A 23,107-nucleotide genomic window follows, 5' to 3' on the forward strand; every position below is an offset into this window, starting at 1 on the left:
ATATTCTTTACAGATATTCAATCTTAATGGTGTCACTTGTATTATAGCTCTTTTAATTTTTTAATTAACTGAACCTTTTTCGTTTTGATGGCCAAAAGACTACCTGCCCGTTCTCATGGCTTGAAAATTTCTACACAAACTCTCATAGCTTGGAGACTTCACAAACGACCTACCTTTCTGTTAAGGTAAAACTTCCCCTGATCTGAAACCTTGATTCTTTTGAACTAAAACCAGGCCATTAGTGGATCCCGATCTGTTTTCTCTTTGTCGTAAAATGTCAGACTTTGTAAACATGTCTTAAATTGATATCAGAGGGTTCCTGCACATCCCTTAACTGAAGTCACTTTCTAATAATGCCTATAATTCACTATTTCAAATGTCTTTCTGACCTCTGTTTCTTAAAAAAAAAGTTGCCCTCACAACACAAACTATACATCTATTTTACCTCTACTTCAAAATCCAGGTATTAGAATTAGAATTACTATCACATGTACTCAAGTATAGGGATAAGAGTACAGCAAAAAGTATACAAAATTTCCACTTCTGGCGCCATCTTAGGTACAAAGATACCTAGATACAAAATCTTAGGTACAAGTTAGAAAAATAAAGAAATAAAGGTATAAGTTCAGCATTACAGTCTTTCTAAAGCAGGGAGTCCATGCTGGGCTTCAGTGAGCTGCACCTCCTCGAGTATGTGCTGGCTCAACTCTCCACCACTGATGCCATCTGAGAAATAAAGGGAAGTAGAGAGAAAGAAAGCAAGACGAGAAAGAAAGAAAAATGCAAAGAGGAAAAAGAAGAAAACAAACAGACTGAGTGGATGAGCTCTGGCTTTGGAGCCCACCCTGCTGCCATCTTGAAAAAATTATGCACCTTTATTACAACATTTATGAAGGTTTTTAACTTTGTCTTGACAGCTTTTCCATACTGCCATTCTCTTTTAAATTCATAGAGATTGACAACTTCCTCTCTGCTAATTCTTGGATATGGGTAAATGTGAAGGGAGGGCGATAATTCCACACTTTACCTTAGTAAATTTCGCAGTCTTTCAGTTTTGTTTTTCCTATCTGTTTCAAACCTGCATTCAACAGATCAAAGATGAAATATTAACAGATTGGTATTTTCAACACATTCTTGTTTCTCTCTTCCTCCTTATACATACTGTTGTTCACGTTTAAATTTTCTCTCATTTTGACTTTCCTTAATCATGTTTTTCTTTGCGCTCATGGACATTGCTGGCAAAAATGACATTTATTACCCAAACATAATAGCCTATTCGTAGGTTGTGATGAATTGTTTTCTTGGAGCACTGCGATCTATGGAGGTGGTGTATCCAAACTATTATTAGGGAGTTCTTAGATTTTGTCTCTGTTATTGAAGGAACAGTTACACAGCTTTAATAAAAGTGTATGACTTGAAGATGGTGGCTCTGAGTATCTTGCCGTCCTGGGTGGTGAGGCCACAGTTTTGGGAGAAGCTGTTGAAGAAACTTTTGGCAAGTTGCTGTAATGATTTTTGTAGATGATATGTACTGCAGGCAAGTAGTCATGGAATAACAAATGTTTAAATGATTTAGATGTTAGTTAATCTGCTATTTTGTTCTTGTTCATGTCAAGCTTGTTGAATATTGTTAGAGTTGCAATCTTGGTACTACCTTAGATAATTTTGCCCTGAGTATTTTTGATCACTTATTTTATCAATCAGCTCAACAAATCGATGAGGACTTGGAAATCAGGTTAAATGGTTGTTTATTTCATGTAAGTGCAGTGCAAGCTAGTCTTAGCACCATGAAGAGTAAAACTAACTCTGGTCAGTTACAAACCTCTCTAAGCTTTATACAAAGCATCACAATATACCGATTACATTATCGAGTGATTTGACATAGATTTCACAGGTACTGACTATATTTCACCCAAGGCCAGCACTATTTTGCTGACAGTGCAGTTTCTAGCCTGCCTTTGCACATCTGTGAATTCAATTTGCTTTTGCAATATGACTGAAAAGTAAACCCAAACTAACTGAAACTAATTTTACCCTTTCAATGACAATGGTTAATATCAATGCACATACCTTTGAGAATGTTTATCTTTGGCTTGGGATATAGAAAAGCTTTCTGCAACTTATTCAGGTAAACAAACAATAGACCCTAAATTACTTTTGGGTATAGATTGACCACAATGATCTTACTAGTCGTTGAAACTGGAAAGGATCACTCCACATAGTGTTTAAAATTTGAAAAGTGATTACAAAACAGACAAATGACCAAACTCAATCATTTTTAAAATAGGTTTTTGTAAAAGTCTCGTAGTAAACAAAAATAATTAATAGATTTCTACTCCTGATTAATATTCTGGTTTATAGATGACTTGTAGACATATTATTTCCATTCTTGGTGAAATTTAATATTTGGGAAGTTTGTTTCAAACTACCAGACTGTTTGTGAGCTTTCAAGAATAACCGTTTTCATGGAATTTCCTAATGTTTACTACTAAACAAAATAGTTTACTTCGTACAATGATGGTGTCTTTTGGAATTCATTGACTGTCATAACTTGCCAATTCAAAAATAAACTGTCAGCCACCAAGTCTGTAACAATGTGCAAAGTGTATTACTGACTCTAAAACCTGGAAGACTAAAACAATCATCATCATCTCAGGTTCTCATATTAGTCACAGAATCACAGAAGTGTTATGGTGCAAAGGGAGGCCATTTGGCCCATTGTGATCATGTCTGCCACCTTACCTAGTGCCAGTTTCCTGCCTTTTCCTTATATTCTTACACATCATTTATATCCAAGTAATCATTCCAATGCCCTGTTGAATGTCTGAATTGAATCTTCCTCCACCATGTTTCCAGTGCATTCCATATCCCAACTGTGATTTTTTTTGTTAAATCACATCAGTTGCACATCACTTTAAATCAAACTGTCTCATTCATTTTTCTTTTATGACCAGGAATAGTTTCTCCTTGTCTGGTCTATCCGGACCATTCATGATCTTGAAAATCTCTATCAATTCTCCCTTCAGCCATCTTGTCTCTCCAAGAAGAAATGTCCCAGCTTCTTCACTCTATCTTCATAACTGAAGTTTCTCATGCTTGGAATCTTTTTTGTAAATCGCTGCTACACTCTTTCCAATGCATTCACATCTTTCCTATAACCTGGTGCCCACAACTGTGCAATACTCCTGCACAGGTCTTAACAAGTATCTTATATAAGTTCAAAATCACGTCCTTGCTTTTGTACTGAGTGATCTTGTTAATAAAGCCAAGAATATTACTTTATTAACTGCTTTCTGTGCATGTCCTGCCATCTTCAATGGTCTGTGTCTACATACACCCAGGTCCCACTGCTCCTTCACAGCTTTTAGAATTGTACTTTTTATTTTATATTATCTATTAGTGCTTTTCTGATGAAAGTGCATCATGTCACACTTTTCTGCTTTGAATTTCATTTGCTATTTATCTGTCTAGTCCACCAACTTATCAATGTCCTTTTGAAGTTTCACATGTCCCCCTCACTGTTCACAATATTCCAAGTTCAGTGTTATCTGCAAACTCTGAAATTGCCCCCCTGCACACTTTAGATCCAGACTATTAATATAATTCAGGCAAAACAAAGGACTGAATATTGCCCCCACTGGGGAGCTCCATGACAAAACTACCACTCCCCTGAAAAGTATCCATTGATAAGGCAAGGCCTTGGCAATTATTTACTAAACCATGGTAAAGCACAAATACAGGTCTTAAGTTTGCCTCAGCCATAACAGGAAACAAACCCTGTTCTGTTAGGAGTTAATCAGATCCTCACACTAACTGTTAAACCATTGAGTATGTTAACCACAATAATTTCTACAAAATTGTATTGTGGTTAGGCCTGTTGCAAAATCATGGTTCAAACTATCTGTTAAAGCAGACTATATAGTAAGTTCTCACCAAAAGTTGTAGTTATGATCCTGCAAAACGTGACTGATGTGGGTTTAGCTGCAACAGCGCATTTTACCCGACCTGGCAAGCTTATTTTATCTCCTGTGGCATGAGAAACTGAGCATGGATAATTGGTGTGCTGTACATTGGTCTGAGCAGGCTTCTGTCCTTTGCAATATAGCATCATGATCAGCAATGGGTAATGATTTGGGCCAGTTGCATATTTTAGAAACCTTTGCTGGAAACCAAACATTGACCTTTTTAATTGCATTCTCTACTCAGTGTGCAGTTTTAGCAGTTATCCACCGACTTATTGATCATGTATCTCTTTCATACATCTCTTTTGTCTTTGAAACAGAATTTCCTGTGTCCCTGAATGGTTAGACAGTTCATTGCACTTTCGTGTCATTTGCACATATCAGCATAAGTTGTCCTGGAGTTGGTAATTCCCATCTAATGTTGTTGCTTTGTTGGTCAACACTTCATGATCGTTGATTTGATAGTACGTACCATTTGTTCTGCTTGTCAATTTTGAGTGTGGTTAATCGGGTGATGATGTGGGTTGCTCCTAACTTAGCATGCATACCTTGAAATGGTTTGTAGATGTATTTGCATTCCATTGTTGGGCATTATCAAATTTGGGACATCAAATAAACTGGAAATAGTGCAAATTTTGTCAGTGATGGCAATGCTAATTGAGTTGCTAAATCATTGAACAAAGAGAAATTTAGAGACAAATCCATCACAAGATTGTAATTTTTCCTGTGCACTGAAAGTCATTCATTGCTTCTTTTGTCCAAGAAGTGGATGAGAAATTTTCCAATATACAGGCACCCTCGCCTGCTGGTGTTCATACATTTGGCATACTGTACATGTATTCATGAGTCGTTAATGCTTTGATTCATCCCGAGCTGGGTCACAGACGTACATGTTTGCTCTCGCATGCATTCAGTATCTATGCATCCCTGGTGTAGTATGGATGTGCTACCTTGACAATTCTACTCATATTGAGATTTATTTACCCTCTGAAAATGACTTGTGGTATCCACTCATTCCTCATTATCCAAAGAATCACTTCTCATGGATTCTCATACTTATGAAATTGGTCCCAGGCCTACACTTTTTTTTTCCCCCATTGTCTCGTTTGGTCTGATTGCACAGTCCTTTATGGTAGATAGGAAATTTACATTGTAGTGATATCCGTGGTTTTTTGTTATCCATGGGAGGTCAAGTGATCTTTTGTAACTCTTGGGGGGGTCATTACTCGTTTTGACAGTTGCAGATTGCAACTGCTCGTACCAATAGAAACTGCTTCAGACAATCAAAGGCTTATTGCTAGTCATCTTAACACACAGGGGATATCATTCTTTAACAAATCTCTCAGCGGTGATACATTGCCCAAATAATTGGGAATATATATGGAGAGGAGATTAAAAATTCAGAGACATTCATGTAAATGACATTAAAATGAATGTTGTTGCTTACTGAGTTTACAGAGCTGAAAATGTGTTGCTGGAAAAGCGCAGCAGGTCAGGCAGCATCCAAGGTGCAGGAGAATCGACGTTTTGGGCATGAGCCCTTCTTCAGGAAACTTTTCAGCTCTGATCTCCAGCATCTGCAGTCCTCACTTTCTCCTACTGAGTTTACAGACTCAATAACTTAAATGCTTTAAAGCAAAACTACGTTAAATAAGGCAATGTTAAACAATGACTTCCGGTACATTAAGTTTAAAGGGATAATAATAAACCAAAAATACAGAAAAAGGTACATTGGCCCAAAAACTCCTGTAGTTATGTAATTGTCAAAGCAGGGTAGGGTCGATTTGCATGTCACAACCTTTGAAATTTCAACACAGCTGATCTGAGAGAATTGACTTAAAAATTGATAATTCTAATTGGTGTCTGGAATCATCTAAAACTGTGAGGGTTCTGACTCACTTGAACTTATTAGTACGACAGGAAAGTTAAAGGATTAAACACCTATTCTAATCCCAGGGTAACTATTAAACTGAAGCCCAGACTTACTATTGTCCATTTCCCTCCAGCAGCCCTGAACATACCCTGCCCACCCTGATGTGACATTTTCTGATCTTTCAAACAAACCTAAATTCTATTTCACATGGCACTCTACCTTGCCCAGCCACTTGCCAGACTTAGCCCCACACTTAGAACATAGGACATAGAACAATACAGCACAGAACAGGCCCTTCGGCCCACGATGTTGTGCCGAACTTCTAACCTAGATTAAGTACCCATCCATGTACCTATCCAAATGCCGCTTAAAGGTCGCCAATGATTCCGACTCTACCACTCCCACGGGCAGCGCATTCCATGCCCCCACCACTCTCTGGGTAAAGAACCCACCCCTGACATCTCCCCTATACCTTCCACCCTTCACCTTAAATTTATGTCCCCTTGTAACACTCTGTTGTACCCGGGGAAAAAGTTTCTGACTGTCTACTCTATCTATTCCTCTGATCATCTTATAAACCTCTATCAAGTCACCCCTCATCCTTCGCCGTTCCAACGAGAAAAGGCCGAGAACTTTCAACCTATCCTCGTACGACTTCCTCTCCATTCCAGGCAACATCCTGGTAAATCTTCTCTGCACCCTCTCCAAAGCTTCCACATCTTTCCTAAAGTGAGGCGACCAGAACTGCACACAGTACTCCAACTGTGGCCTAACCAAAGTCCTGTACAGCTGCAACATCACTTCACGACTCTTGAATTCAATCCCTCTGCTAATGAACGATAATACTCCATAGGCCTTCTTACAAACTCTATCCACCTGAGTGGAAACCTTCAAAGATCTATGTACATAGACCCCAAGATCCCTCTGTTCCTCCACCTGACTAAGAACCCTACCATTAACCCTGTATTCCGCATTCTTATTTGTTCTTCCAAAATGGACAACCTCACACTTGGCAGGGTTGAACTCCATCTGCCACTCCTCAGCCCAACTGCATCATATCTAAGTCCCTCTGCAGCCGACAACAGCCCTCCTCACTGTCCACAACTCCACCTATCTTCGTATCATCTGCCAATTTACTGACCCACCCTTCGACTCCCTCATCTAAGTCATTAATAAAAATTACAAACAGCAGAGGACCCAGAACTGATCCCTGCGGAACTCCACTTGTAACTGGGTTCCAGGCTGAATATTTACCATCTACCACCACTCTCTGCCTTCGACCGGTTAGCCAGTTTTCTATCCAATTGGCCAAATTTCCCTCTATCCCATGCCTCCTGACTTTCCGCATAAGCCTACCATGGGGAACCTTATCAAATGCCTTACTAAAATCCATGTATACTACATCCACTGCTCTACCCTCATCCACATGCTTGGTCACCTCCTCGAAGAATTCAATAAGACTTGTAAGGCAAGACCTACCCTTCACAAATCCGTGCTGGCTGTCCCTAATCAAGCAGTGTCTTTCCAGATACTCATAAATCCTATCCCTCAGTACCCTTTCCATTACTTTGCCTACCACAGAAGTAAGACTAACAGGCCTGTAATTCCCGGGGTTATCCCTTTTCCCTTTTTTGAACAGGGGCACAACATTCACTACTCTCCAGTCCCCTGGTACCACCCCCGTTGCCAGTGAAGACGAGAAGATCATTGCCAACGGTACTGCAATTTCCTCTCTTGCTTCCCACATAATCCTAGGATATATCCCGTCAGGCCCGGGGGACTTGTCTATCCTCAAGTTGTTCAAAATGTCCAACACATCTTCCTTCCTAACAGGTATCTCTTCTAGCTTACCAGTCCATTTCACACTCTCCTCTTCTACAATACGGTCCCTCTCGTTCGTAAATACTGAAGAGAAGTACTTGTTCAAGACCTCTCCTATCTCTTCCGACTCAATACACAGTCTCCCACTACTGTCCTTGATCGGACCTACCCTTGTTCTCGTCATTCTCAGGTTTCTCACATACGCATAAAATGCCTTGGGGTTATCCTTGATCCTATCCGCCAACGATTTTTCATGCCCTCTCTTAGCTCTCCTAATCCCTTTCCTCAGGTCCCTTCTGGCTATCCTGTATCCCTCCACTGCTCTGTCTGAATCCTGTTTCCTCAACCTTATATAAGCCTCCTTCTTCCTCTTTACCAGACATTCAACCTCTCTCGTCAACTAAGGCTCCCTCACACGACCATTTCTTTCCTGCCTGATAGGTACATACATATCATGGACACGTCGTATCTGTTCTTTGAAAAAGTTCCACCTTTCCACCACATCCTTCCCTGACAGCCTATGCTCCCAACGTATGCTCCTCAAATCCTGCCTTACAGCATCGTAATTTCCCTTCCCCCAATTATAAAATCTACCTTGTTGTGCGCACCTATCTCTCTCCATAACCAAGGTGAAAGTCACAGAATTGTGGTCACCATCACCAAAATGTTCACCCACTAACAAGCCCACCACTTGTCCCGGTTCATTACCGAGTACCAAATCCAATATGGCCTCCCCTCTGGTTGGACAATCTACATACTGCGTTAGAAAAGCTTCCTGGACACACTGCACAAACACCGCCCCATCCAATCTACTTGGTCTAAAGAGCTTCCAATCAATATTTGGGAAGTTGAAGTCGCCCATGACTACGACCCTGTGGCTTCTGCACCTTTCCAAAATCTGTTTCCCAATCTGTTTCTCCACATCTCTGCTGCTGTTGGGGGGCCAAAAGTAAACACCCAACAAGGTGACTGCACCTTTCCTATTTCTGACTTCAGCCCATACTACCTCCAGAGGCAGATCCCCCTCAAACTTCCTTTCTGCAGCCGTTATACCATTTCTAATTAGCAATGCCACCCCCCCTCCTTTTTTCCCACCCTCCCTAATCTTACTGAAACACCTGTAACCAGGAACCTCCAACAGCCATTCCTGTCCCTCATCTATCCACGTTTCCGTGATGGCCACAACATCATAGTCCCAGGTACCGATCCACGCCTTAAGTTCACCCACCTTATTTCTGATACTCCTTGCGTTGAAGTATACGCACTTGAGCCCATCTCTGTGTCCGCAAGTAGTCCCTGTCAGTGCTACCTTCTCCACAGCCTCCCTACAGTCTTGGGCATCCTGACACACAGCTAGCTTACTTGCTGGACTACAAGTCCGGATCCCATCCCCCTGCCAAATTAGTTTAAACCCCCCCGAAGAGTGCAAGCAAACCTACCCCCCAGGATATTGGTGCCCTTCTGGTTCAGGTGCAACCCGTCCTGTTTGTACAGGTCCCACCTTCCCCAGAATGCAGTCCAATTGTCCAAATATCTGAAGCCCTCCCTCCTACACCAGCCTTGCAGCCACGTGTTCAACTGCACTCTCTCCCTATTCTTTGCCTCACTGTCACGTGGCACCGGCAACAACCCAGAGATGACGACTCTGTCTGTCCTAGCTTTTAGCTTCCAGCCTAACTCCTTGAGCTCTTGAATGACCTCCCCACCCCTCTTCCTACCTATGTTGTTGGTGCCAATGTGTACCACGACTTCTGGCTGCACACCCTCCCCCTTAAGGATTCTGAAGACACGGTCTGAGACGTCTCGGACCTTAGCACCCGGGAGGCAACAAACCATCCGTGAGTCTCGCCCATGTCCACAGAACCGCCTGTCCGTCCCTCTAACTAGAGAGTCCCCTATAACTAGCGCTCTCCTCCTCTCCCCCTTTCCCTTCTGAGTCTCAGAGCCACAGACCCCTTCACTGCAGCTTACACCTGCAACGCTGTCCCCCCCAACAGTTTCCAAAGCTGATCGGGGGAAAAAGCCCAACACACCTCAACTAATAAAAGCAAGCACTCTTACATTTAGGTGGCGCTCTCCTTGTCTTTCCCCCGATCAGCTTTGGAAACTGTTGGGGGGGACAGCGTTGCAGGTGTAAGCTGCAGTGAAGGGGTCTGTGGCTCTGAGACTCAAACTTGTCTTTACATGCATACTCTTTCACAATCATGTCAAAGTGACTACTGGGCATTTAAACCACTGGGAATGGTGGTCACTGTTGGAAAAGGTTGCATAGTTTTTGATGATCTTCACTACTGGCTGTGATGATTTCTGGACCGGTCTCCAATGTTTTGTAACAGGAGGCTCTTGCCCAGAAATTTCCAGTGGAAGCCACCTAAATGTAAGAGTGCTTGCTTTTATTAGTTGAGGTGTGTTGGGCTTTTTCCCCCGATCAGAATTTCTTGGTCACAGTTTTGACGTTCTGATATATTTTGTTTTGTGTCCAATTTTTCTTTCACATTCATCTCATCAGTTAGTCCACCTATATCTAATTTCAGTGAACTTCACTGCTCATTTCATATGTTGTTATTTGATTAATATTTACACCTGACAAGGTAGCATTCTGGGAGGCAGCTTTGCTTTATTCAATCTAAGCAGGTTTTTAGCATTCTTGTGATCCACAGGCATATATACCATTTTCTACAATTTGTAGAATTTCAGTGTTTTATGGTTATATCTATAGCAGATTGTGGCCTTGAAGTCATAGACTGTTTGTTTTTTTGAGTAAAACCTTTACATTCTCTACATCTTTTTTTAAATGTATACTTTTGTCACTTGCATACCCTAATGGCTGGTTTAGGCACAAAGACATTAAGAATGAAATGAGGCATTTATTAAAATAGTACATCCAGGTGCACTAACTTCTGGCTTTAACCAGCACATAGGTCATTCATAAAATTGTAGGTGCTAAAATGTTGCAGTGGGACACTAAGCACTTCAGTGACTTTCACCAGTCTTCAACTTCACAGCAGTGAGACCGAATGATCTTTAAAAGCATAAACTTCGCTTAAGTGCAGTGGTAAATAAAATGTTATGTGGTCTAGCACTCTCTGTCCTTCCAGAACAGAAAAACTTCATGTGAACAACGTCCATTTCTTTTATATGCATGTTAAAGCAATTTGTTACGTTTCATAATGCAATTTCAAGCCTTCTAAGGGTTGTTTCTATAATCTTAGTGTTCTAGTAATGTTGGTTTTCATTTTTAATTTCGATCCTTTTAATTTTCTTTCTTTGTATTCACTCGTGGGATGAGCATGTTGCTGGCTTGGCCAGCATTTATTGCCCATTCCTAATTGCCCACAGGGCAGTTAAGAGTCAAACATATTGCTGTGGGTCTGGAGTCAAATGTAGGCCGGACCAGGTAAGGATGGCAGTTTCCTTTTCTAACAGACATTAGTAAACCAGATGGGTTTTTTCTGACAATCAACAATAAATTCATAGTAATCTTTCGACTCTTAGTTCCAGATATTTTTATTGAATTCAAATTTCACCATCTGCTGTGACAGGATTCAAACCCAGGTCCCCAGAACATTATCTATGTCACTGGATTAACAGTTGAGCGATAATATCACTAAGTCATCGCCTTGCCCTGTTGTTTTGTTTAATATCTTGACCATTCTGTTCTGTACAAGTCTTTACTGTAGTAGTGGCTATTGTGATATTAGCTTAAAAGACCATCATTTGCAAACTTAATTCGAAAATGTTAAAAGATTATCATCTGATGATTTCATCCTTTTGATGTATAACCTTTCCCAATTATTTCAATCTGTAGTCTTAATTTGTTCCTATTTCGTTACCACCCACATAACCAATATTATAGCTTATTAACCACTTCTTTATCAGAAAGTTTTCTGGGGAATTATCTGATTTAGACAATTCTTAAGACTGCAATCCCTTGCAAGTGACTTATTGCCCCTGCATAAAGGGCGTAATGAGTTACCTTTTTGAAGTGTTGCAGTCCATGGGCTAAATGTACTCCCATAAATGTTGTTAAGATGGGAGTTCAAGGACTTTGACCCAGTAATGATAAAGATTGGAGCTGAGGGGTGACCTTATAGAGGTTTATAAAATCGTGAGGGGCATAGATAGGATAAAATAAGCAAGGTCTTTTCCCTGGGGTAGGGGAGCCCAGAACTAGAGGGCATAGATTTAGGGTCCCAAATATAAAAGGGACCTAAGGGGCAACATTTTCATGCAGAGGGTGGTGTGTGTATGGAATGAGCTGTGAGAGGAAGTGGTGGAGGCTGGTACAATGACAACATTTAAAAGACATCATGAATAGGAAGGTTTGGAGGGATATGGGCCAAGTGCTGGCAAATGGGACTAGATTCGATTGGGAAATCTGGTTTCCATGGATGAGTTGGACCGCAGGTTCTGTTTCCGTGCTGTACATCTCTATGATTCTAAGTAACTGAGTATGATTGCGTTCGAATATATCTGCTACTCTTTCCTTTCAGGATGGTAGAGTTTATGATTTTAAGACAATGGCATGTAGGAGCATCTAAGCCGAGTACACACTTAATGACCTAGCCTTAACACCACTCCAGCAGGTTAGAATTCCACAGATTCCTCACCTTCTGAGATTATGCCCTCTTCCACAAGAGGAAACACCCACTCTGCATTTGTCCTATCAAGTCCCCTAAGAATCTTGCATGTTTTAATAAGGCCAACTGACTCAACTTCTCATAAGATCCCTCCAAACCCAGGATGAACCTAGTGAACATTCACTGGATTGTCTGCAGTGCCAGTACGTCATTCCTTAGATAAGGGGACCAGAACTGTTCACAGTATTCCAGCTTGCGGTCCGACAAATACCCTGTATAGTTTTCGCAAAACCTTCCTATTATTTTACTGTATTCCCTTTGAAATAAAGGCTGTCATTCCATTTCCTCCCCAAATACTATCTGAGCTTGATGTGATTCAAGTGCTAGGACTCCTAAATCCACCTGTGTGCCACTTTCTGCAATCTTTCCCCATTTAAAATAATATTCAACTCTTGTATTCTTCCTACCAATGTGCATGATGTCACATGTTCCCACATTATGTTCCATCTGCCAAGTTTTTGCCCTCTCACATAGCATATGTCCTTCTGTGGACTTCTTGAGTCATTCCCACAAGGGATTTATAAAATCATGAGGGGCATGGATAGGGTGAATAGCTAAGGTCTGTTGCCCAGAGTGGTGGAATCCAAATCTAGAGGTTATAGGTTTAAGATGAGAGGGCAACTTCGTTATTCAAAGGATGGTGCTTGCTTGAATGAACTGCCAGAGGAAATGGTGAAGGCAGGTACAATTGCAACATTTGAAAGGCACCTGGATGGGTGTATGAATAGGAAGGTTTTAGAGGGATATGGGCCAAATACTGGCAAATGGGACTAGATTAATTTAGGACATCTGGTCAGCATGGAAGAGATGGACTGAAGGGTCTGTTTCCATGTTGTACATCTCTATGACTGTAAAACCTGTCTTCCCATCTATTTTTTTTATGTCATCCACATACTTGGCAATAGTACATTACTTTATTTTTCAAGTCATAAGTATATATGTATGTAGTAAATAATGGTGGCCCAAGCCTTAATCCCTGTGGTAGTCCATTAGTTACAGGAAAATGCCCCCTCTATCCATGCTAATGTACTACTCCCAATAACATGGACTCTTATTAAGTAGCCTTATGTGTGGTACCTTGCTGAATTCCTTTTGGAAATAGAGGTATTGCAAGAGTATGGATAGGACTTAGACATTTTAAATCTACCGAAAATCTAGTCCTGTTCTTTACAGATCTGTATTTGATTAATTTGAACTCCTGATATCTTTTATAATCTTGAGTATCTTGCTTTGAAAATAATCAGAATCCTTCCACTCATTTTGTTGTAGAGGATGATTGCATACGCTCCAGTGCATAATTAAAAAATTAAGTTTGAAATTGTTGGAAATTTCTACTGAAGGGTAAAAACCAAAATTTAAATGAGTGTTTAAATTTTAGAACCTATTGACTACTATATAACTTGAGTAAAGGATATACACCAATCCAGACAATTGATTTGGTAACAGAATTTTACGCAAATCAGTTACCAAGAAAACTATAATTCATTCCAAACCCCAATGCCTGTTTAAATATTTACTGAATAGTTTCTTGTGCCATGCTGATCGAAAATGTAAACTCTCACTTAACTCTTGTAGTCCCACATATAGGCTCATATGTTTCTTGATTTTTATCACCAAGACAACAAAATTAAGTAATTAGCAGACTTTTCCAAATACACTGCTTCCCTATTCCAGCAGTTTAAATTGCAATAGGGGCACAGAGTCATTAGAGTTGTACAGCAGGGAAACAGACCCTTTGGTTCAATTCATCTAAACTGACCAGATATCCTAAATTGATCTCGTCCCATTTGCCAGCATTTTGCCTGTATCCCTTTAAACAATTCCTATTCATGTACCCATCCTTTTAAATGTGGTAATTGTACCCACCTCCACCACTTCCTTGGCAGCTCATTCCATGCATCCATCATCTCTGTGTGAAAAAGTTGTCCTTCAGGTTCCTTTTAAATCTTTCCCCTCTCACCTTAAACCTATGCCCTCTTGTTTTGGACTCCCCTAACTTGGGGGAAAAAGATTTTGGCTATTCACCATATCCTTGCCCTTCACGATTTTATAAACCTCTATCAGGTTACCTCTCAGCTTTCAACACTCCAGGGAGAAAAGCCCCAGACTTACTCATCTTCTATAGCTCAAACACTCCAATCTTGGCAATATCCTTGTAAATCTTTTCTGAATCTTTTCAAGTTTAACAGCATCTTTCCTATAGCAAGGAGACCAGAATTAAATGCAGTATTCTAAAACTGGCCTCACCAATGTCCTGTATATCCACAACATGATATCCCAACTCATATACTCAATGAACTGACCAATGAAGGCAAGCATGCCGTACACCTTCTTTGCCACCCCTGTCTACCTGTGATTCCATTTTCAAGGAAAAGAACAAAGAAGTGTACAGCACAGGAACAGGACCTTTGGTCCACTAAGACTGCACTGACACATGATCCTGTTCTAAACAAAAAACCTTTTGCCTCCACGTGGTCCGTAACCCTCTATTTCCTGCCTATTAATATATCTTTCAAGATGCTGCTTAGATGTTGCTATTGTATCCACCTACAACATCTCCGCTGGCAGCATATTCCAGGTACTTGACATCCTGTGTTGCAATGCCGTTGTCACTTTGCTTGCCTGCTTTATAAACTTTTCCCATACTGACAAAGCATTGCATTAGATGTAGGCTTGGTAAAATACTTTGGTTCACAGTGCTCTGAAATAAGCACTAAAGCGTCAGTGTTTTGTCATTTTCCTCTATTTGGTTGGCAATGTGTTTATTTCTGTTACCAGACACCTATATCAAAAATCAGTAATTAGGATTTTAAAACACAACAATTTATGGTAGTTCCAACGCTTTTGTATGCCAGATTAGAATATTACACTCAATTGTCAGAGTCTATCAAGATCATAAAACGAAATGTGAAGTTACACCAGAACTATAACTAACTTGCTGAATTGGGTAGTTTGCCTGCTATTTGATTTTGATAGGAAGTGGTGCTATTGACAAAATTATTAAGCGTTGCGCAGTTTTCCGAAAGAAAGCTCTTGCCAGCTTTTAGTTGAATTAAGTCTTTTCCCATCTCGTCTCCACTCCTTAATTTGACTTTGAATACAATCATTTACATTTTTGTCTCTTACACAGTTAAGGTGACAGGACTGTAAATGGAAGGAAAGATTAGAAAATGATTTTTAAAAAGTACAAAACGCTGTAGCTACTGCTACTTGACATTCTCAATTGTTGTATATGTAATTATCTTGATGGGAACTAATTCTGCATCCTTTCTATAATCCAAGTTGAATTTCTGTTCCAATCAGGCAATGAGAGTCGCTTCCTCTACTCTGGAAGTGATCAGAATTTTTACTAAGTGGATTGTTACTACTCTTCGGGATTCTATTTAATCAGAACAGAATATGGTGACCTGTTACTTTGCGTTTTTAGGCAGAAGAACTTTTTCTGTGGATCCCCAGAAAAATGCTCATGACTGTTGAATCTGCCAAAAATTCTGTGTTGGGTAAGTAATGAATTCCCATGTAAATATAAATTCTTTGAAGTTGTCTGCAATCGTTATGGGTTCACTCTCAAATATTTAATATTTTCTATAAAGTTTAGAATCCATGGACTTTAGTTTACATTGAGCTTTTTATTTTGGTCGTGGAGTGGAAAAAGATAAATGTGTTCATCAAGTTTAAACACCACATTCAATGTTGCAATCCATACTGCCACAAAGATTAACAACAGATTTTACAGTCTGTGTTGCTGCAAGATAGATAGATAGGGTAGTTAAAAAGGCATTTAGCACACTTACTTGCATTGCTCAGATCTTTGAGTACAGGAGTTGGGACATCAGGGAGAATGTGCAAACTCCACACAGACAGTCACCCGAGGTATAGGACGTTGGTGAAGCCTCTTCAGGAGTACTTTATGCAGTTCTAGTCGTCTTGCATGGAGGAATGGAGTGGTTAATGATATAAAAATAGGGCTGATAGGCTGTGACTTTTTTCACTTGAGCATAAGAGGTTGAGGGGTGACCATAATGAGGGTTATAAAATCACCAGAGATATAGATAAGGTGAATAGCAAGGGACTTTTCCCTAGAGTGGGTAGTTCAAAACTAGGGGCTCTATTTTTAAGGTGAGAGGAGGAAGTTTTAAAAGGATGCGAGGGGCAACTTTTTTTTTTGAAACACAGAGACTAGTTAGTGTGTGGAGTGAACTGCCAGAGGAAGTGGTGGATGCAGGTACAGTTGCAATGTTTCAAAGGCACTTGAATAAGTACATAAATAGGAAAGGTTTGGAGGGATATGGGCCAAACGCTAGCAATTAGGACTAGTTTAGTTTGGGAACATGGTCAGTGTGGATTAATAAGACTGGAGGATCTGTTTCCATGCCGTTTGACTATGAAGGTTATCTCAGAGTACCATGAGACCTTAGTCAGAAAGGCCAATGGGCTGAAGAGTCGCAGATTAGAATTTAATTTAGATAAATATGAGGTGCTGCATTTTGGGAAGGCAAAACAAGGCAGGACTTATATACTTAAAGGTAAGGTCCTGGGGAATGTTGCCCAACAAAAAGACCTTGGGGTGCAGATTCACAGTTCCTTGAAGGTGGAGTTATAAGTAGACAGGGTAGTGTAGAAGACATTTGGTACACTTGCCTTTATTAGTGAGTGCATTGAGAATAGGAATTGGGATGTAATGTTTCAGCTGTACAGGATATTGGTTAGACCATTTTTAGAATACTGCGTTCATTCTGGTCTCCCTGCTGTAGGAAAGATGCTGTAAAGCTTGAAAAGGTTCAGAAAAGATTTACAAGAATGTTGGAGGGTTTGAGCTATACTATGAGGCTGAATAGTCTGGGGCTGTTGTCCCTGGAGGTTGAGGGGTGACTTGATTAAGGTTTATAAAATCATGAGGGATATGGATAGGGTGAATTGCCAAGATCTTTTTCCCAGGGTAGGGCACTCCAAAACTAGAGGGCATAGGTGAGAGGGGAAAGATTTAAAAGGAACCTTAAGGGACAACTTTTTCGCACAGAGGGTGGTGCATGTATTGAATGAGCTGCCTGAGCAGGTGGTGGAGGTGAATACATTACAACATTTGAAAGGCGTCTGGATAGGTGCATGAATCGGAAGGATTTAGAGGAAAATATGGCCAAATGCTGGCAAATGGGACTAGATTAATTTAGAATATTTGGTTGGCATAGATGTGTTGGACTGAAGGGTCTGTTTCTGTGCTGTACAATTCTGACTCTATAAGATATGACATAAATGAAAGTTCCAACTTTCTAAATGTTTTCATGCAGAATTATACATCTGATTGATTGAGTGATGGGAAAGCTAATCAGCCATTTATCTTTCAAACTTATTTATTTAGATTAGATTTCCTACAGTGTGGAAACAGGCCCTTTGGCCCAACAACTCCAAATTGACTGTCTGAAGAGTAACCCACCCAGACTCATTTTTCCTACATTTACCCCTGACTAATGCGCCTAACACTATGGGCAATTTATTATGGCCAATTCACCTGACCTCCACATCTTTTGGAATGTGGGAGGAAACCGGAGCACCTGGAGAAACCCACACAGACATGGGGAGAATATGCAAACTCCACACAGCCAGTCGCGTGAGGTGGGAATTGAATTAGATTGATAGAGATGGCAATGCAAGATTTCTATCCAAAACAAATTTTTAAAAAGGATATTAGCAGTTTCTTTTAACATATCAAGCTAGGAAAGACATTTCAGCCTTTTTCACAGAAAATAGGCTTTTCCAATGCTGAGTGATGCTCTTCACCTTCAAAACTATGACAGCCACTTTTTAAGAGACTCTTGAATGAAGTGGTAACTCATATTCCTAACTGTTGACGATGTGCTGGTCTACAATGATATGTGGAAGGACCACTTGGAACAATTGGCAGCAATTGGATTCTTGCCTAGAATCCTACAATTTTGTGTGGTTTCTTTTTTTTAAAAATTGAAAACTAATTGTTGAACCTCAAGGAAGCAATGTAGGGGTGGATCTAATGACATCTGGTGTTAGTTATACTCCCCCCCCCCCCATTTAATCTACGTGCAACAGATATTTTAAATCAATCTTGAACTTGTGTCTAAAAAAAGTACCTCAAAGAATTATGGATGCTGGAAACCAGAAACAAAAACAGAGCTTGATGGGATGCTGCCAGGCCTGCTAAGTTTTTGATTTGGGAGCCTGGGCCTTCTGGCCCAAAGATAGAGACACTACCATTGTAGTGTCAAATTGCAATACATATTGTTTGAAATGCCAACTGATTAAGTCGCAGAGAGGAGAAACTGGGCATTTAGCTGGTAACTGAAGATGTGCAACTCCTTAATCTGGCAGCTCTTGGATTGAGAAATTAGTAATACAAGGACTGACAAAAATCTAAACTTATACATGCAATGTTAATGCCAAACAGGTACATAGAGAGAATCATGATCCTATTGAATAGCAGAGCAGCATTGAGGGGCAGAATGACCGACACCTGCTCCTAGTTCTATGTAAAAACTGGACTTTGAACTGAAAAATAGTGTCAAAGGAAAAGGTTTATGTTTAAATCTCATATGTTTAAAAGGCAAAAGGAATGAGACTTCACAATTATAGTTTATTTTTGGTGGCTGAAAGGTTCTTTGGAAATAATTAATAATTAACACATTCTAAAAGAATTACTAATAGTTTATTCAGGCCTAATTACATATGTGCCAACTTTAAATCACTCCAAAATAGGATTCCTGGCATCACTGCAGATGGCAGTAACTTTCTGTGCTGAGTTTGATTTATTAAACATGCTGTAAATGCAATGAAGCCAGACGACTCAATGCATTTTAATAATGATACAGATAAAAAGATGCTACCGTGTAAAGCTAATGGCAAAGCAGCACATTCTGACAAAGTTTAGGATGACACTCTTTAACTCCACAACTATCCTTGCCTGTCCTTGCTGTAGTATTTGGCTATAAATGCCAAAAAGCACAGGATCACCAATTTGATATCGCGTGGAGAGAGCCCAGTCAGGCTATTGTCTCTGTCTCTGCAGTGGCTTTCTGAATGAGAATTTCACCTGCTGCCATTCTCCTGTCTCCTCTTCACCAGCCCTTCAGCAGAAGCTGAACTGAACTTGTCACTTTATACTGTGGATACATGAGTAGGTCGGGGACTAGACATTCTGTGGTGATTAGCTCACCTTCTCTTTCCCCAATGTCTGTCACCATCTACAAGCCACAAGTCAGGAACATGATGGAATACTTTCCACTTGCCTGGAAGATTAGTGCAGATCAACTGGCACTTGACAAACTCGACACCATTCAAAACAAAACAGTCCAGTTTTCTTTCGAATCTGTGTCCACATGAAATTGTAGTTGCTGGTAGTATGTGGATTCAAGACAGCTAAAGAGTCTCATTAGACTTAAATTGAGTAAGAGAATTCATGTGCCATTATTCAGGAGAGTGCACATCCCAGAAAGTCCACCTAAATCTGGTTTGGAACAGTTAAGTAGCTTAACAACATGCAGGTCAGAACCAATCAAAATAAATGTTTGGTTAAATGGTTACCCAGTTCTAATGGCAGTAGGTACTAAATAAAAACTGAAAGAACCATGGATGCTATAAATTAGAAACAAAAACAGAAGTTGCTGGAAAAACTCAGCTGGTCTGGCAGCATTTGGGAACAGAAAGTAAACGTAATGTTTTGGGCCTGGTGACCCTTTCTCAGAACTGAAGAACTTGACCTGAAATGTTAACTTTGATTTCTCTTCACAAATGTTGCCAGACCAGCTGAGCTTTGCCAAGCAACTTCTGTTTTGTTTTTAATGGCAGTAGATACTGATGTGGCCTTTTCAGTGATTGCAGCTCCAGTTTTTAACAGAATCCACTCTGGCCTTCAATGCTTAAGTTTGGGCAAGACCTTGGCTAGACTGAGAGCTTATACACAGACCACTTTACAGATTAAGGATGCAACTTCGTTTCTTGTCTGTTATGAGAAGCAGCTGGTTCAGTTACCACTGATTGTAGCAAAAGGCTCAGGCCCAAGCTTGATGGGGTGAAATTGGTTGGGAATAATTCACCAGATTGGCTTAATATTTTTCGATTAGAAAATGGCTGCCTGATTGAAGTTCTAATTAAATACCTGGAAGTTTATCATGAAAGTCTAGGGACAGTCAAAGGAGTCAAGGCATCTTGCATAGTGATCAAGAAGCAATTCCATGATTCTGCTGGCCCACCCAGGACTATTAATCCTATGGCAAAAGTAGAGGCAGAAACCAGAAAGCTGGAAAGCAAAGAATCTTTAAACCAGTCCAGTTTACAGATTGGGTAGCAATCCTTAGCAGACAATTATGGGAAGCAAGAGTGATTGTCCCAAGCAAAGATCACCACCAGTTATTGGCTGAACTCCACCAGCATCATCCAGTAGTTTCCAAAATGGAAATGCTGGCAAGAAGTTATTTCCAGGATTGGATACAGACATAGTTGCAATGGTGGGCCAGTGCCCAGAGTTCCATCAAGGACAAAGATTACAGCCAATAGCTTCTCCACATTTGTGGGAATGGCCAGGTAAACCCTGGACTCAGTCACACGTCGACTGTGCAATTCTTTCATGGGATCAGTGTTCTTTAAACATTCTAGCCATCCGCTCAAAGTGGCTGGATGTGCATAGAATGTCAGACATCAGGCTCGGTTTGGGAGATGGCTCTGAGGGAGCTGGATCAGTGTCACGGACTCTCCACATTTAAACAGGAGGTGTCATGGTAATGAGATACCAGCCTCTGTGGAGTTATTTCAGAGGGATAAGGGTCAAATGCTGGCAGATGGGACTAGGTCAGATTGGATGAATTGGACGAGTTGGACTGAAGCGTCTGTTTCTGTGTTATATGACTATGACTCTATGTCTAGGACAGATGCATGTCAATTCTGCCATCATCTGTGAATTTCCCTCCAAAATCCATATCATTCTGACTTAAAATTACATTGCTGTTCTTACATGGTCACTGAGTCAAATCCTGGACTCGTCTTGTTTGCAGTACAATGGGTGTCCGTTCATCCCAACGGTGATTTAAGAAGACAGCTTACCATCCCCTTCTCCAGGGCAACTAGGAATGGGCAGTAAATGCTGGCCTAGTTAGTGACATTCTATGAATGGTTTAAAATTTAAAAGTTATAGGTCAACATTTAGTATGGGACATACTGAAGCTGCAGATTTCTGACATTTTCTACACTATTGAGATAAAGTTAATTTCTTTTAATATGTTAGTGACGTTTGTACGGACACAGAAATCTGTAGCTTACATAGCACCATCTAGTGGGAGATATTCTACTGTGTTGTGTGAGGTAACTTTTTTTTAATGGGACAATCCCTTTGACATTATTTGAAGAAATGACAGACTACTGATGATAAATGAGAGTTCAATGTGCATTGTGTACTTAATGTATTAAGATCTTGAAATCTATGCAAATATTAACTACATTCAGGAAGTTGGATTGATGAGTGTATACATTTCAATAATTTTCTTATGATAGTTTTAGTCAGATTACATGAAAAACATCAAATTGTACTTTAAATTTAATATTTTTCTTGTAGGTATAGCATTGTGGATTAACTATGTAATTTTCTATTTTAAGATTCAAAATAACCTATCATTTGCCAGTTTTCACTAGTTCTTTCTTTCCTTTCCCACCCAAGAAAATCAAGCAAATTTTATTTCTTGATATCTAGAAACCAATTAATTGAGGTCACAGGATGGCTAGTGTTAGAAGTAGGAAACACCATTCTCGTGTAATCTGAAGGTGCTCATCTGAGGTTAGGCATTTTGGTGACATAGTGACAGCCACATCATTGACAACTGTAAGGAAACTTTCTTTGGATGTGTGAAGGCTGAGATATGTGGGGAGAACACAATGCAATATTCAAAGAACATGGTGTTACAGATCCACGTGTTGAAATTTGAAGCAGCTCCAATCTATTTATGAATGTTTAATTCTCCTCTATTTCCTTTATCTGTAAAGGAATATAATGGTTCCTTCTCCCTCTCCCTTTTCCCATTTACCCTCTCATTCCAATAGCCTATTTAATAATAGAACTAAGAACTGATAAAACCCTATTCTATACAATGAGGGAATCTGTTACTTTGGGTTTGAGCTCTGTATTTTCTAGTCTGAGGACAACAACTTGCAGTATGTCATGAGCTCTTACACAAGCATAGAGAGCAGCCAGGGGACAGAGTGAGCTGCACAAAAGGTAGAATAAAGCATTTACTTAACAAAAATCTGACCATGAGACCAGAAATTGGGTGCAGGAAGCTGCCTACTTGACAAGGTATATGGCATGAAAACCTGGCCAGGGAACCTGGAGTGGCAAAAAAAAGCCCAAGTGATAAGACTATTCCACAGCCGAAGAGGCAGTAGAAGGTTGCTAGTTCTGTGGAGCTGAAGTTCTGTCATTAGTTTTGTGCTGTTAGGGCTCCGATGCAATGGGATGATTCATTGCTCAGTTTAGCCAGCTGCAGACAGTGAGAGTCTGTGGAGAAGAGATTGAACAACTGAGAAGTAAGCAGTCACTGGGGCAATCTTACGGGAGTTGTCTAAGTTGGAATAGCTATTGAAGAAAATCAGAAGTGATTTTCCTTGAAGTGAGTTGAAATCCCTCACAAGGCAGACAGTTTAAAGAATTTTCTGTGACTCAGTTTTCACTAAGATCTGGGTGAGTTTCTGAGAGAACTTGTGGAATTTGTCTCTGTGGTGTCTGCCATTTAATGTCCAGCTTTGTGTATTTGAACACATGTTGTCTGTTGATTCAAATTTATCTTGTGTTCTAGATA

General features: G+C 40.2%; 1 protein-coding gene across 2 annotated transcripts in view; it reads left to right on the forward strand.

Annotated features, from left to right (window-relative positions):
• The window catches only part of setd3 (SET domain containing 3, actin histidine methyltransferase), a 163,721-nt gene that overhangs the window by 51,504 nt on the left and 89,110 nt on the right, over nucleotides 1–23,107 (forward strand). For both annotated transcript variants that reach the window (XM_043697136.2, XM_043697137.2), the window contains exon 5: nucleotides 15,724–15,796. In XM_043697136.2, the coding sequence (XP_043553071.1) occupies nucleotides 15,724–15,796 (73 nt within the window). The remainder of the gene's footprint in view (nucleotides 1–15,723; nucleotides 15,797–23,107) is intronic.

The sequence above is a fragment of the Chiloscyllium plagiosum genome, unplaced genomic scaffold, assembly GCF_037043375.1.
Source record: "Chiloscyllium plagiosum isolate Xiang-an unplaced genomic scaffold, Cpla_swu_hap1 HiC_scaffold_8, whole genome shotgun sequence".
Taxonomy (NCBI): Eukaryota; Metazoa; Chordata; class Chondrichthyes; order Orectolobiformes; family Hemiscylliidae; genus Chiloscyllium; species Chiloscyllium plagiosum.